The sequence below is a fragment of the Pieris brassicae genome, chromosome 4 (assembly GCF_905147105.1).
Source record: "Pieris brassicae chromosome 4, ilPieBrab1.1, whole genome shotgun sequence".
Lineage (NCBI taxonomy): Eukaryota > Metazoa > Arthropoda > Insecta > Lepidoptera > Pieridae > Pieris > Pieris brassicae.
In genome coordinates this window covers 9,985,095-10,000,000 of record NC_059668.1, presented here as the reverse complement: position 1 = coordinate 10,000,000, position 14,906 = coordinate 9,985,095, and the positions used below count along the sequence as shown (strand labels likewise).

The following is a 14,906-nucleotide window of genomic DNA, read 5'->3' as shown; positions in this document are numbered from 1 at the left end:
TCCCAATCTGCTGACCGATAGTGCCAAATACGACGACAACCCGAAAAACGGGGCCGAGGAGGGCGCGTAGTAGGCACAGTACTCCGGACCACACAATGATCCGATGAACCCAATGGCGGGTCAACAGAGACTTGATAGGTCTCCGGATGTGAGGTCAGCAGAAGGTCCAACAAAGAAGGTTTATGACCATCCACATCTGGTATTCGCGTAATCGCAGGGACCATTTGTGACAGGTCGTAAGCTAAAGCAAAGTCGTGAAAGGATCTTCCCGCGTGATCGGTGGTTTCCGAACCGAGCCAATCGGCATGGTGAGCGTTAAAATCGCCAAGTATCACGATTTCAGCGGTAGGAACCCCTTCGAGCAGGGAATCTGTAGCCATTTGGATGTGCTCAATGAGTCGCTCAGTTTCGGTATTTCCGCTATGGGACCTATACAGGCATGCGTAGAATCGCGGATGGTCATCGCAGTCTACGCGCAGCCAGAGGCTAGATAGGTCCCTTCCTTCAAGCGACCCGAGGCGACGAGAACAGATATCCTCTCTGACGTACACGCAAACTCCCGCCCGCGGCACAAATGAATGTTCCAATTTGTACCCCGGGTAGGAGAGGTAGGAAGTATCAGCCGGGGAGGATATCTGAGTCTCAGTAAGGAAGAATAAGGCCGGCTTCGCAGTTTCGAGGTGAAAGTGAACCGCGTTAAGATTAGAGTTGAGCCCCCTAACATTGGTAAAGTCCACTGAGAGCGTGGAAGGGGATGCCTTAGGTAAATTTTTCCGTTTGCCCCGAGATCGAAACCTATAGTTTTTTGCGCAGTTTTTGCCCACCCCAGAATACGAAGGGCAGCCTGTGCATCCACCACCGAATACTGATTGTTCCGATGATGGACGCTCAGAGGGGGATTCTCCACAGCGGAAACGTGTGGTACCCCCCTGGGGTAATCTCTGTTTAAACTGCATCTTCATATTCTGGGGGGGGGGAATTGATGGGCTCCGGGAGTCTCACTCACCGCACGAAACGCGAATACAATAAGATGAACCTATTGCATCACTTCACGCCGGTTTTCTGTGAGACAGTGGTACTGCCCCGGTCGTGCCTGCCCGATTGGCTGAAGCCCGAAAGCAACAGCATGGCACTCCCACTAGGAAGGGGACTGACTGCACTGGTGAAATATTTTGTCACAGGTTATTTCATCAGTGGGCGATGGGGTCGTCACGTCCCGACACCAAAAAAAATGTGGTATTCAGTTAACATGAGGTGATCCTCCATTTGTCATATATAAAAAAACTATACGCTTTATTGATACCGTGGTATTTGAGGTGAAACTCAAAGTATCTCTCCATCTATCATTATGTTCTTGAAAATCTAAAACCTTCAAATCGGCCTCCCCAAAGTGCTGTATTGTAACTGAAGTAGGTAACTAATTGATACGTTTTCAAAGTCCCCTAAGTTTTGGGGGGATTCAATCGGGTCTCCGAGACAAATGAATGTAAGACAAAGGAGTATTGCACAGTGGGATATCTTTTGTTCATAATAGTTTGTGTTTCACCGAAGTATTCCTAATATTCTATATTATTTATTTGGTAACAAACATTGTACCTACCATAAGTTAAATATAAAAAAAATCCTTTATTTAATTAAAATAATGCCTTAGATAAAACATAGACAGAACAAGAAGAGAGCGCACCAATTCTTAAAAGGCCGGCGACGCACTCGAAATAGACTCATTGGCATTGAGAGTGTCCATGGACATGTTCTTCCTTTTCTATATCTATTTCATACACCAATTATCTTTACAAACAAGTGGGTCTTCTTCGCTTGACATGTCGATTTTGTTTTCCTTATCATCATCAATCATCAGTATATATCTAGGGTATAAACGGAGCCTCAATCTTGTAAAATAAATCAGTGACGCTACAACCTTTTTTATGTTTGGGTCTTAGATTTCTGAATCTGTTTCATCATTTGTCAATCTAATAAGCAAGTAGGTGATCAGCATCCTGTGTTTGACATAGACATACGCCATCGATTTTTTGGGTCTAAGGCAAGTCGGATTCCTCACGGTGTTTTCCCGATTGAGTAAATGTTAAATGCGCACATAGAAGGAAAGTCCATTGGCGAGCGAGAGATCGAACCTACGACCTCAGGGATGAGAGTCTCAACCTTATAGTAGCTTTGAAATTTACGAGACAGAACCTTTTTTATCTACACTGTTATTGTATTGTTTTATACGCGAAATACACTCCTAGTATGTACAAACACATGTCAGTGTTGACATTTAGAGAGAATTTATTGTTTACGTGAAAAATGATTGTGGGGATATCTTTTTCAAGATACTATACTTATATACATAGTGACGATAGTATATATCATATTTATATGTACAGCCATTATTTTTAGCTTTAATCATGGGAACAACAGATGCAGGGAGAGATAATGAGACTGTACGTTCGGGACAATTATCACCGCTGTCGGAGACATAATCTTTTTTTGTGGATTCGGCTCGCAATGTCCAGCGTCAACAAGCTCCCACTGTCCGGTTACTGTCCCAGCTTAGTTTTCTCGACTCTTCGCCGGAGAGCCACCTATTTGTGAAGCGTACGGTGTGAAGCGGCTATATTATTCTTAAACCTACCCTTAGGTAGGTTAGATAGGATTAATGGATAGCATAAGGTTTTCTGTGGATTTTGTAAAGTAAGATAATAGACACCACATATTATTTTTCTTGAAATTTGGTCATCTATAAATAAATCTCTACGATGTCTAAAATATTATAAAAATAAAATAATAACATATTTAAAATGATTGGTCCCTGTGGCAGTGTATTTCACTGACAGTATTCTCTAGTAGGTTAAGAAAATTTTAAATACTGTATATTTAATAGTTACTTTAATAATATATGCATAAATTGAAATAAAAAGAAGATACAATACTTCGTAAATACACGAGAAGTGCGAATATATAATATTTCTTCTATGGTTAAATTATAATGGATTGGTTATTCTTTCATTTTAAATAACGTAAGATATACTTTACAAAGAGACAAAACTCATTTCACAATGTAAATAATGGCATTCTGTGTAGAGTTTACATTGAGGAAATAGCTCTATAGTACAAAGCGTAGCGGAAGTGATGTCGTACATCCTCCGTCATTGCCGGAAGCTTCGCTACTGGGCTGTATTTTTGAACAAGGTTCCAATTTTGAATTTCTAAGTGTAATGCAAGGTTTTCTAGCGTTTAAACTGGTAGAATTGGCGACGCTGTTTTAATTTAAGATATTGAAAAAAATTATAATAAAAATATTATTACTAATGTGATTATTAGTTAAAACCTGTGGGAAGTCTATTCTAAATTTTTGAACCTATGCTGAAAAAATGCGTTGAACGGGGACGGAACGTACTATCGCCTTTTATGGTGTACCATTGAAACTGCTAGGCAACCGTTAGTAATATTTTGTAATAACTAAAATTGTAATCTTCTCAACGAATCCCAATTCACGTTCCTAGGTTCATGTACAGTTTCATAGTTAAAGTTATTAAACCTTTTTAATTATAATATGTAACTATTATATTATGATACTAATATCATGTTTTTATGAAAGGTAGAATATTAAAATTTTGTATCTATATATAAATGGTTCTTCAAGAAAAGCCTTTCAATTCTTAAAAGGCCAGCAACGCAATCGCGAGCCTTTTGGCACGGTGATTGTCCATTGGCGGCGGTATAACTTTACATCAATTAAGCTAGCTGATTGCCCCATGTTTCATAACAAAAATCTTTAACAGATATGAACAGGAATTTATTTCATTCAATCAAGATACTTAAATATCTAGTTTGACATACTAATACAATTATTTTAATAAATTATTTAGAATTAAAACGAAGTTCTTTAAGTTTAGTCATCTCGGATTAATGTGATTAATCAAAGTAAAAAAATCATTTATTCATATAGGTAACACGATGTACACTTATGAACGTCAATAAAAAATAAATATACATTAAATGCTTCTAATTTTACATTTACTGCCAGTTCTCAAATCAAGGGCGTAGAACGGAAGGGAAGAACTGACAATAAACTCTCCGCCACTCTTTTTAATCGTCAGTTTTTTTTTTGTATTACACAACGTTTGTAAGGAACTGCAACCATCACACCATGTTCCACATGACATCAGCAGGAGGCATGGTGAAATAGGAGTACGCACTTACATACCGATTTTATACTACGTATTTCATGAAATATTGAATTCAAACATAAGTTACACATCGGAAGGTAATCGGTTGAAATACGATAAAAGGAAGTGAGAATATATCATTCGTATCAATATCCAATAATGGTGGCCATTAATTTCACGATTTTTCCACGAGATTTCACTCCCTTTGTAAAATGACGCATGCGTTGGGGCTTTCTTAACTTGCTGAGTAGGCTCTTAACAGCCTTGATTAATTTGTCGTCGAATTCGCTTGTATTAAGAACCTTTTAAGAGACTGGAAGTGTCTCTGAAGAGGAAGGCTCGGAAATTTATCATCAAAATTTTGATATAGGAATGCACAGTGTATTTTTTATAACAGTTTTAGAGTATATCAATGTATTTTAAGAATTATTATTTATTTTAATTCTAATTCTTAAATAGTCATAGAATTTTGGGTCCTTATTACTCTTTCGGCAAACACATAAATGTGACGGAACAGTGTTACCTAATTCTGGTTTACGTATTTACTACTACCTACATGAGACTCGGAGACGTTTTTGTTGGTGTACTTTGCTTATTTATTTAAGAATTTACATGAAGTAATATTTTTTTGGATTTTAAAAGATTAGAATAGATTTTAAATATGTTGGAGATAATATGTTATTAAAAATTGAACATATAATTATGAAAAAGAGGCCAATTGGCGACCTTATCGCTTTCGAGCGATCACTTTCAGGCAACCACTTCCAGGCTTCAAGGATACATTTGAATATATTTGATGTATACGAATCTTTATAATAAATATTTGTATAGAGGTAATCAAAAGCCAAGTTTTAATACATATTTATACAAAACCGCGAAATGTGCATTTGGCAAAATTTCTTTATTACTAAAACTAAGGCAAATTGTATGTTAGCTATTTGTTTCATTCAAATGTCTGTCATATAATCAAAATTGATTATTTCAGGAACTTCTTGAAAAACGAATAAAGCAACTAGAATGTCAGCTTGAAGACGAGAAGCGTAAAACGCAGAGGGAACGCATGGCTGTGACGAAGCTCCAGAATAAAATAATAAAGGTAAGTTGTTAATTTATCTACTTACAGCTACTTATTTTACTCTACAATTACATTATACACAAAAGTCAAAAATGAAATATATAAATAATAAAACATAATTATGAGTTATTACCAACTTATACGAATATATGGTATATAATATGTTCGATATAAAAGAGAAATAGCAAAGCTATTCTATCTAATACCAGAATTTTTATAAAGTCAAGGTCAAATCATTTATTTCAATTAGGCCTATTCAAAAGGCGCTTTGGAAAGTCAAAATTACAAGTTAAAAATATTTAAAAAAAAAATGTATAGTTGCGGCAACTAAAAGGTTCATATGGTGAAGAATGGGCAAGAAATATTTTGTATACATTGATTTGATAATTATATGTGAAAACCAAATAAAAAAAACTACCAAAATAAAATAGGCTCTTGGTGTTAAAAAAAAAACCTACTAATAATAAAAAAAAAACTAAATAATTATTACGTAGATGTTCAGATATTTATAAATATTGCAACTGTAGATTATAAATTATCCTTTATAAAAAAAGAACATATAATTGTGTGTGAGCTACGTCAAAAGTTGATTTTTTTTACAATATATTTTCTTGTATGTAATTGTTTTCACGATTCTTCGTACTTAGTTTTTAGTTGTTTAGTTTATATAGTTAGTTAGTTTATACTTAGTACATTACATAACCGGATAATCTGAAGGTATACCGAGGAATTTGTTTTATATTTGTAAGTATACATTGAAATACATTTACGCATCCCTATTACAAAAGGATACAGGGGTATGTGGCACTTGACTTGTTCTGGGCTCTCATCTCCTTAGAAACCCTACTTTTATCCTCAAGTTTCTACCAAGCTAGAAAATCTAAAACCCCCTACAACTTGCACAATGAAAAAATAAACGTACATATTCCAACAGCTTATTTCATTTATAAAATTAACAATAATGCTATAAAGGGAACCTTCCCTTATTTAGGTTAATTTAACTTACAACCTATAATTATATATACATAAGTTCTTGAACATATTGTCTTTTGACGTATTATACTTGGTGGACGACTTGGTTTCGTAACTCTTCTTTTTGAGTTGTTAAATGTGTTATTCATGAGGCCGTCAGGCCCAAAAAACTATCCACCAATAATACTTATCAAACTCAAACCAAATTTCAGTTCTTTTCGGCTCGTTATAATTGTTAAATGGTTGAAAAACTATCACTACAAAAACAAATATAGTTTTACATGTAAAGTTACGTTTCTTTGAAACTCAGTACAATATATAATACAACGTAGAATACGCTAGTTGGTAAGCCTATGGAGGCTCTGTTTAGGCCGAGTATTGTAGACTGTAAATAGTGTATGTCTGCACAAATACGATCGTTAGCACCAGTTAGTAAGATGAGCTTTAAAATAAACAGTTGCAAACAGTTCGAGTTTTGAAACTAAAGCTTTCGTTTACGCAAAATGGTAGCAGAGAACAAATACGTTATTGTAAGCCATCGAATAAATATTTAAAACACTTAGAAATAATTTTCTTTGAAAACTATGAAAAAGTTTTCATTGTTATAATCGATATACTTTAACACTTTTTAATGAGATACTTATCCTATATGGCAACATTCCAACAATAATGTATATGAAAAATAATAATGTTAATTTATTTATTTTCAACACACTAATATTTACAATATTCTTAAATCTGAAACTACGGAGTATTAATAAAAATAAAATATTTTTTTAAATTTCCATCCAAATTATCAGTATTAACTAGATGTGATCAGGTTTATAAAATGTTTAACTATCTTTAAATTATACAATGTAGAAGTTTCATTGACCTTACTGGGAAGTATTATCTTATTTATTCAAACTTCGCTATATTACAAATAAAAAGCTTAGTTATTAGAAATACTCCGAGAGGCGATTTAACAAGCGATCTCTTCCAGGAAAAGGTAAGAAAATATATCTAAATAAGTTAGTATTCCTTCTAAGGGTAAAGTGGAAGAAGTACTACATAAACATCTACATAACTAAATCTATTAATAAATCTTTAATATATTAAAGTTGAGTTCTGTTCAGTACAAACGAATATACAACAAGAAATCCAGTAAATTGTAATACAACTTTGTTTCTGTCTGTGACGCGTCGCGCCGCAGTGGTCTTAGCCCCTAGCAAATAGCTCGCTGTTTGAGTTCTGACCGCTGTTACATGCACAAACTTGCTTATATAGTACATAAAATCAATGTTGAGACCAAATTATGTACTATACCTTATATATTACATTTTATTCGGTCTATTATACGTAGTGTTAAAATGAGTGATTGTCCCTAAAGTTCAAAAAACACGTGCATATATTATAAAAGGCCGACAACGCACTTGCAATGTAAATGCCATGGGCTGTGGTATCTCTTAACATCAGATGAGACTCCGTTTACCTGTTACATAAAAATATATAAAAAACCAAAGAATTACTTTCAAAGCTATTTTTTTTAACTATCATGAACTAATGAATTCTTAAAGCTTTCCAGCTTTCTAGTTCTCACTGTATTACGTGTAAGGAATTCGTTAAGTAACACGTAGTATATAAATCCCAGAAGTCATAAGACTTGTATCGTGAGTTTAAACACGTGTAAATTGAGCAGAGATGTATGAAGAAACTTAACATAACCGGCGAGCTAATAAAGATGGTTGTACATACGCTAATTAGGATTCTTCTGTTTGACAAAATTGGGGTGCCTTGTTAATAATTTTATATTATTCAATTGCTAGCTGTTCTCAAGCTACAAATGCTGAGAGGAAAGCTAAGTAAGAATGCTTCATGGAACTACACAACCTTATTCCCTCATCCCGTTTCAAATAACGGTCTTATAGAAGCACGCTCATGTTCCCCCCTTTATTGCTGACACCCCCAGGTGATGCACTGCATCGAGGTTTCTTGTAACAGTCGATAGTTTAATAATCGGCATCTCCTGGACAGTCGTCCCCTTCACCATATCTCACTTAACATCATGTGGGATTGTGGCCAACCGTCTGTCCGTATATAAACTCGTGGTTATCTTTAGCTAAAGTTTGACTCAAAAACTTTTCATTTTGAACCAGCCGGCCAATAGATATAAAACAGTGATTTCATTGTTTTTCACATGCAATTTCGATATAGTTCCCATAATAGCAGTAGCGCTAATGTGTAACCGGAATCGCGCGGTACCAAAACTCAACATTGAAGACATGTTCGGCTCTTTAGAGAGTAGATGCGCTTTAGTTCATCTTAAACAAATATAATTTAAGAAACAAGCTCTGTATAACGTCAAAATAACAAGTCTACTGCCCCTTCGAAAATATAGTTTAATAAAAAATTCAATATGGACAAGAATGGGCAAGAAGTTTATATATTTAGAATCTCAGTGTGTCACAATCCTGAATATCGGTGGTCTCACGTGCGAAGTTATTAAGTACCTTTGTGCACCTGTATTTATCTTAATCGCTCTTGCAAAGTTTGATATATGTTTATCTGCTAACTTTACTTAGAAGTGCTTTTGTGTAAGCCTCCTAAGAGTTTTTAGTTTGAAAAATACACTTATGACCATGCAGGCTATTCAAACGACTTGTCATGCTATTTAATTAAAATTAAATTCGGTTTTCGACAGACCGTTTAATTCAAATTTACAGTTCCAATGGTAGCTGTCACACTGACCACAATTATTAATGAAAATTAAGTTACGATATATTACTTCTACTTAAAGTCAATGTTCTGAAATATGTGTGCGTGTACTAGTGTACACGTACGAACACGTAAGAAGTGACATTATTTTTCGAAAAATGATCTATTATATGCAACTTTACAGAAATAGTTTGTATCTATTTAAACTGAGATAATTACAATCGCATCCTTATTACAGGCGGCATACCAAGAGTACCGACAAACGGCCATAACAAATCGTTAAGGAAATATTGCAATGAATCAATCTCGATCGTAATTACGCGAGCGCAAGCTCAAAGGACGGCGCGTGCGCAGGAATGTGCGTGACTGATTCAATTAGTAATGGATAAGGCTGGTTTTTAACGAGTGTTTTGTTCCGTCAAGTGTTAGGGCAGAAATTTCGGGTTTTACATTGATAATCTTCAAGGCTTTACTAGCTTCTCATGTCATTTTCACACAAATATATCCTTTTTGTAACATTTACATAAATGAATGTCCTCGTTTTTCCACATGAGCGATGTTTGAAAATATAATCAAGATCAAGAGAACAGCGATGTTTAAGTTGTTTCCTATTTCACAGTGTTCATGTTATTTGTTTTATAAGTGAAGAGAAATACTCCCTGTTTTCCTTCGCTTGTCCTTTACTCTGTAAATGACATATTTCTAGAGGTTAGCCTTTTTGTACTAAGGTCGTATTGGCTTTCGTCCAAGGAATTTTTCAGGAATCTCGTCTAAATATTTGCTAATGTACTATTTTAGATATTCGCCAGGTGTATGACTTTGTCTGTGTCCTTTTTATTTTTTAAATTTCCTGGTTTTCACCCATATTTCGTATTATAATCTATTTGCAAGCAATGGGGCGTTGCTTTTATTTGCATCGTGACAATATGAACTTGTATTTTTTTTAAACAGAACATTTTCACGATTCTGCCACTTTAAGGTATCATTTATCAAAAATTATATACTTAAATCTTCTCATCCACCCACTTTGAATATCCACTTCATACTTCCTTCAAGAAAAGAGCGTACCAATTCTTCTGACAACGCACTCGTGTACACTCTGGGACATGTGTCCGTCAGTTTCTATGGGCAGCGGTATTACTCTAACACCAGGTGCTTTCTACTGTTCTACTACTGCTTCCCAATTGTCACTTGTTTTTGAGCGTTACACGGAGACAGCGCCGGAAAAACTATGAACTCATTTAAGAAATCTACAGAAAACCAAGTAATTAATACAATTATAATTAAATTACTTAACGATCCATTATACATCTAAGCTATCAGAAGTGAAGTTGACCAAGTAGGGTTAACAAAACAGCTATTAAGTGCGGTAATAATCGTAACGTGTCCCTTACTAATCAAACTTCGGGGATTCAATTACATGTGACTCGTTGACGACCCTACGACTTTTCTTCGATCTACACACTGTGAGGAAAAGCGTCACGTTTTTGAGTGTATTCATTGGCTACATTTTAAATTATTTATTTACAAAAATACTCATACACTATCCTTACATTCTTAAGCCTATACGGTAATGTCAAAAAAATAAAATACGTAAATACGTACGAATTCACAGTGTTGGTATGACCACAAACTCGATAGTGTCGGAGACAGCATTCAGTAGGCGCAACTTGAACCACGTGTATGACTTTTTTGGTATTCCTGACAATTAGTTATCATTCAGTACAGCCTGACACTAAATCCTTGTGTAAGTAATGCCTTCACATTTCTGTATTTGTATTTTAGGATCTAATACAATCAGTTTTATCACGATGATAATCTTTCCTTTGATGCGAGTGTTTAAGCACAGCCATAGATAGAAAAATCCAACATGAATGTAGCAATTAAATTGTCTGTTTCCTGGATTGTAATCAATCAGGCTACGAACCACCTGTTTTTGACATACTGAATATTACTCTGAGTGTTTCATAAATTGTTATACAACGCTGCTACGTGTTCCTCTTCGGTAAATCTGACATCTGAGTTCCTCAGTGGAATAAATACTGTATCATAAGTTTTTAAGTGTATAAGTTATACTACTCTCAGTGGAAAACTGTACAAAATGGAAAACTTAAAGTATCGCATTATTTACGAGTACGAGTTCCGCCGTGGCACTAGTGCTGCGGAAACGACTCGAAGGGTGAATGATGTGTATGGCGGTCATGTTGCAAAAGAAAACACAGTTCGTTTTTGGTTCCAACGTTTTCGTTCTGGAAATTTCGACCTGCAGAACAAGCCCCGTGGACGGCCTGAGACCCAAGTTGATAATGAAGTATTGAAGGCTATTGTGGAAGTGGATCCATCGCAAACCACGTCCGAGTTAGCTGCAGGCTGCGGTGTTAGTGATAAAACTGTTTTCATTCACTTGAAGCAAATTGGGAAGATTAAAAAGCTTAAAAGGTTGGTACCTCACGAATTGACTGAAGCAAACCGGCAAACGCGCGTCGACTTCGGCGTTACATTACTGAACCGGCACAATAATGAAGGTATTATAAACCGAATCATTACCTGTGATGAAAAATGGATTCTTTACGATAATCGGAAGCGCTCAACGCAATGGTTGGATCCTGGCCAGCCAGCCAAATCCTGCTCCAAGCGAAAATTAACCCCAAAAAAGTTACTTGTAAGCGTTTGGTGGACTAGTGCCGGTATTGTTCATTGCAGTTTTTTTCAAATCTGGCCAGACTATTACGGCTGATGTCTATTGTCAGCAATTGCAAACCATGATGGAAAAGCTAGCGGCTAAACAACCTAGGCTGGTCAATCGCTCCACGCCACTGCTACTTCACAACAACGCTAGACCACACACTGTACAACAGACGGCTACCAAATTAGAAGAGCTTCAATTGGAATGTCTAAGACATCCTCCGTACTCCCCGGACCTTGATCCAACAGATTACCATTTTTTTCGAAATTTGGACAACTTCTTGCAAGGGAAAAAAATTAACTCTCATGGGGCAGTCCAAATCGCCTTCACAGATTTTATTGATTCCCGTCCGACTGGTTTTTTTAGTAAAGGAATCAATGAACTACCTATGAGATGGCAAAAGTGCATAAAAAACAATGGTTCATACTTCGATTAATTAAATATATTATATTTAAAAATATTCGACTTTTCGTTCCTCCCATACAAAACGCCAATTTCATATGTAAGGACCTAATATTTAAAAATATTCGACTTTTTGTTCCTCCCATACAAAACGCCAATTTCATATATAAGGACCTAATATTATATGTAAAGAATAAAATAGTTATAAGCTGTAAATCTTTGTCAATGAAAATAATTTGAAGATGTGTGGTAATAAGCAGCGCGGCGCTTTTATTCGCAGTGGGAAGGGATTCTTGACATCTGTTATCTTACAAAACAATTACATACATTTCACTTTTGTTATATAATTTGTAGTTTAAATTGCATAATAATAAAACATATAGAAGTGTATTTTTTTAAACTGTAGAAGGATATAATAATAGCCTTTATTGATGTAAAATACTTATCCTAGTACATAAAAATGTGAAGTGCTATAAACACTAATAATTAATCGCCCAGTTAGTTAATTTCTGTTTTACAAGTTGTCCTTAGACATAGGCCTCCTCTAAAAGGTTCCATTTTTCTCGGTGTCCTTCTTTCTGTAGGCTTCTTTATATAGGGTCAGCTATTATCTTCATGCAAATGTGTTGGACATTTGTAAGAAAACATTTTCAATATTAACTTCACCATACTAACGCAATTGAGAGAAAACAATTTGAGAGAACGAAGCGATTGTGTAGTTTTAATATAAAAATGAGTTTAACTAAGGCGCTCAGGTCTAAAATTATGTAAAAGATAATTTAAAGCTAGTGCTTAGAAATGAGTTGCAGATATTACTACAGGCGTGATTAGTAAACACAGAAAAAAAACATCACCAGTCTGCGTTTCTTGGCTTGCTCCCGGGGTAAGTAAATTAAAACAAGTGACGGTCAATAATTAAATGAAATTACATTTTTTTTTAAACAGCTTCACGCTGGAATAGATTGTTATTACATTATCGTAGTCCTTTGTAAGTTTAACCACAACTCATAAAACTATTTCGGACTCTTCAAAGACGCTGAAACAATAAATGCTGCGTGGACGCACCTGTTCCGACTTTCTGAGAACTTAAACTTATTTTAAAAAGATTTTGGGTGGTATTTTCTAGCCTTTTCGTTTGGTTTTGTGTAAGAGTCCTAACACTTGTCAACGAAGTGTATTGTTGAAAAGACAAAACCTAAAAACTATGTGGCTTCTTGATTATTTTTAATATTATTTTAGCATTTGCTCATAATGCTAAAATAAGCCCGTTACCTCTACATGTTAACTACTTAAGCTAATGTACACCCGTGGTCCTGGTGGCACTACCTTGGAACCAAATCTGTATTAAATGAAATGTGTAAAGACAGTTCAGCTGTTGAGCAGTGTTAGCCCAGTGGCTTCAGCGTGCGACTCTCATCCCTCAGGTCGTAAGTTTGACCTGGCTGCGCACCAATGCATACTCTTTCCATGCTCATTTAACATTCGCTCGAACGGTAAAGGAAAACGTCGCGAAGAAACCGGCTTGCCTTAGACCCAAAAATTCGACGGCGTGTGACATGCATATGATTTTGATCACCTATGTACTTGCCTATTAGATTGTGAAAGAGATACGGAAATTTAAGTCCCAGACCTAAAAAAACATTTATCAAAGACAGTGCAGTTTTTGTATCATTATTATTGTGTTTGATTTTATTTATATGCTCTATAAAAACCGTTTTAAACAAATAAAAGTATTTTATTAAACAATTACATTATCGATAATCAATGTATCTAATAACATATATACCTACTGAAAGCTAAACCAAAGTACATAACAGACATTACTTCTATGTAGCAGAGCAATGTCCAAGCTTCCCCTGTAATAAATAAAATCCCTCATAAATGTTGACGTATGTCCGGTTCAGTACCAATAATCATTTTGATAAATCGCGGCCATCATTTATAAGAAACACTCTGTATAAGGTAAATATTTATGACGATGATACACTAAGTACGTAAGGAGGCATTAACCATATTGTATAGTTAGAAGCAAAAAATAAATATGGAGATTAGTATAAAAATGGTATCCAAGAAAAGACAAAGGAAGAGGGGATATTAAGAAAAAATATGGACAATGTTCTGCCGATGAGATGGAGCAGGCTATTGATGCGAATTGGGTTAAATGGGAGAGTCCTATAGACAATCGGGCCATAGAACAGGGTGTTATACAGGGTGGTTATTGGTCAGAATAAAGACTTTACTCTATTTATTGTGTATAAGAATGCCGTTTACGCATCGGTCACCGTAACACCGATCCATTTGCAAAGTTGCAATGCACCATACAAAACTTAAGATTGGAAGTCGAGATTGCTATCGCTAGAGTAACGGAGCACAGTCCCCTTTTACTTAGAGAAGTTCTATGAAGACGTTCATCACAAGGCTCCTGTCATTGCTACAAACTTACTGATGCCGACTTGATAAACGTTATCAATTGAAAACCCTAGCAATCGTATCCATAATAACTCGTACTATTAATATTGAATACGTTAAACGGCTTTAGAATCTTAATTCCACATTAACTAGTCCCTTAAATAACTAAAGCGCTATCCTGCTTATGTATACAACGTATTGGATTTTGGTACCGGAGTCAAACTTTGCCTAAGTCTCAGCTTCAGAATGAAGCGAGTAAATGCTGCCAGGTAACTGCTGCTTATTTCATTTTATAACAATGTTTTCGTCCCTATTACTGTCAAATGCCATATTCTTGCTGGTTGTAGTGTTAAAAAGAATGAATCCCTTACTTGGAATGGCCCTATGGGAAGAAAAATATGTAATAAAAGGGATTGCGGAAAAGGATTGGAAAATGGTCGCGAGGATGAGAGACAGGTGGAAGAATTTGGAGGAGTCCCTCACTACCTCGAAGGTTGTG

General features: G+C 35.5%; 1 protein-coding gene across 4 annotated transcripts in view; it reads left to right on the top strand.

Annotated features, from left to right (window-relative positions):
- Window positions 1-14,906, top strand: part of LOC123708709 — a 342,062-nt gene that overhangs the window by 120,701 nt on the left and 206,455 nt on the right. For all 4 annotated transcript variants that reach the window (XM_045659552.1, XM_045659551.1, XM_045659554.1 and 1 more), the window contains one exon: window positions 5,155-5,265. In XM_045659552.1, the coding sequence (XP_045515508.1) occupies window positions 5,155-5,265 (111 nt within the window). The remainder of the gene's footprint in view (window positions 1-5,154; window positions 5,266-14,906) is intronic.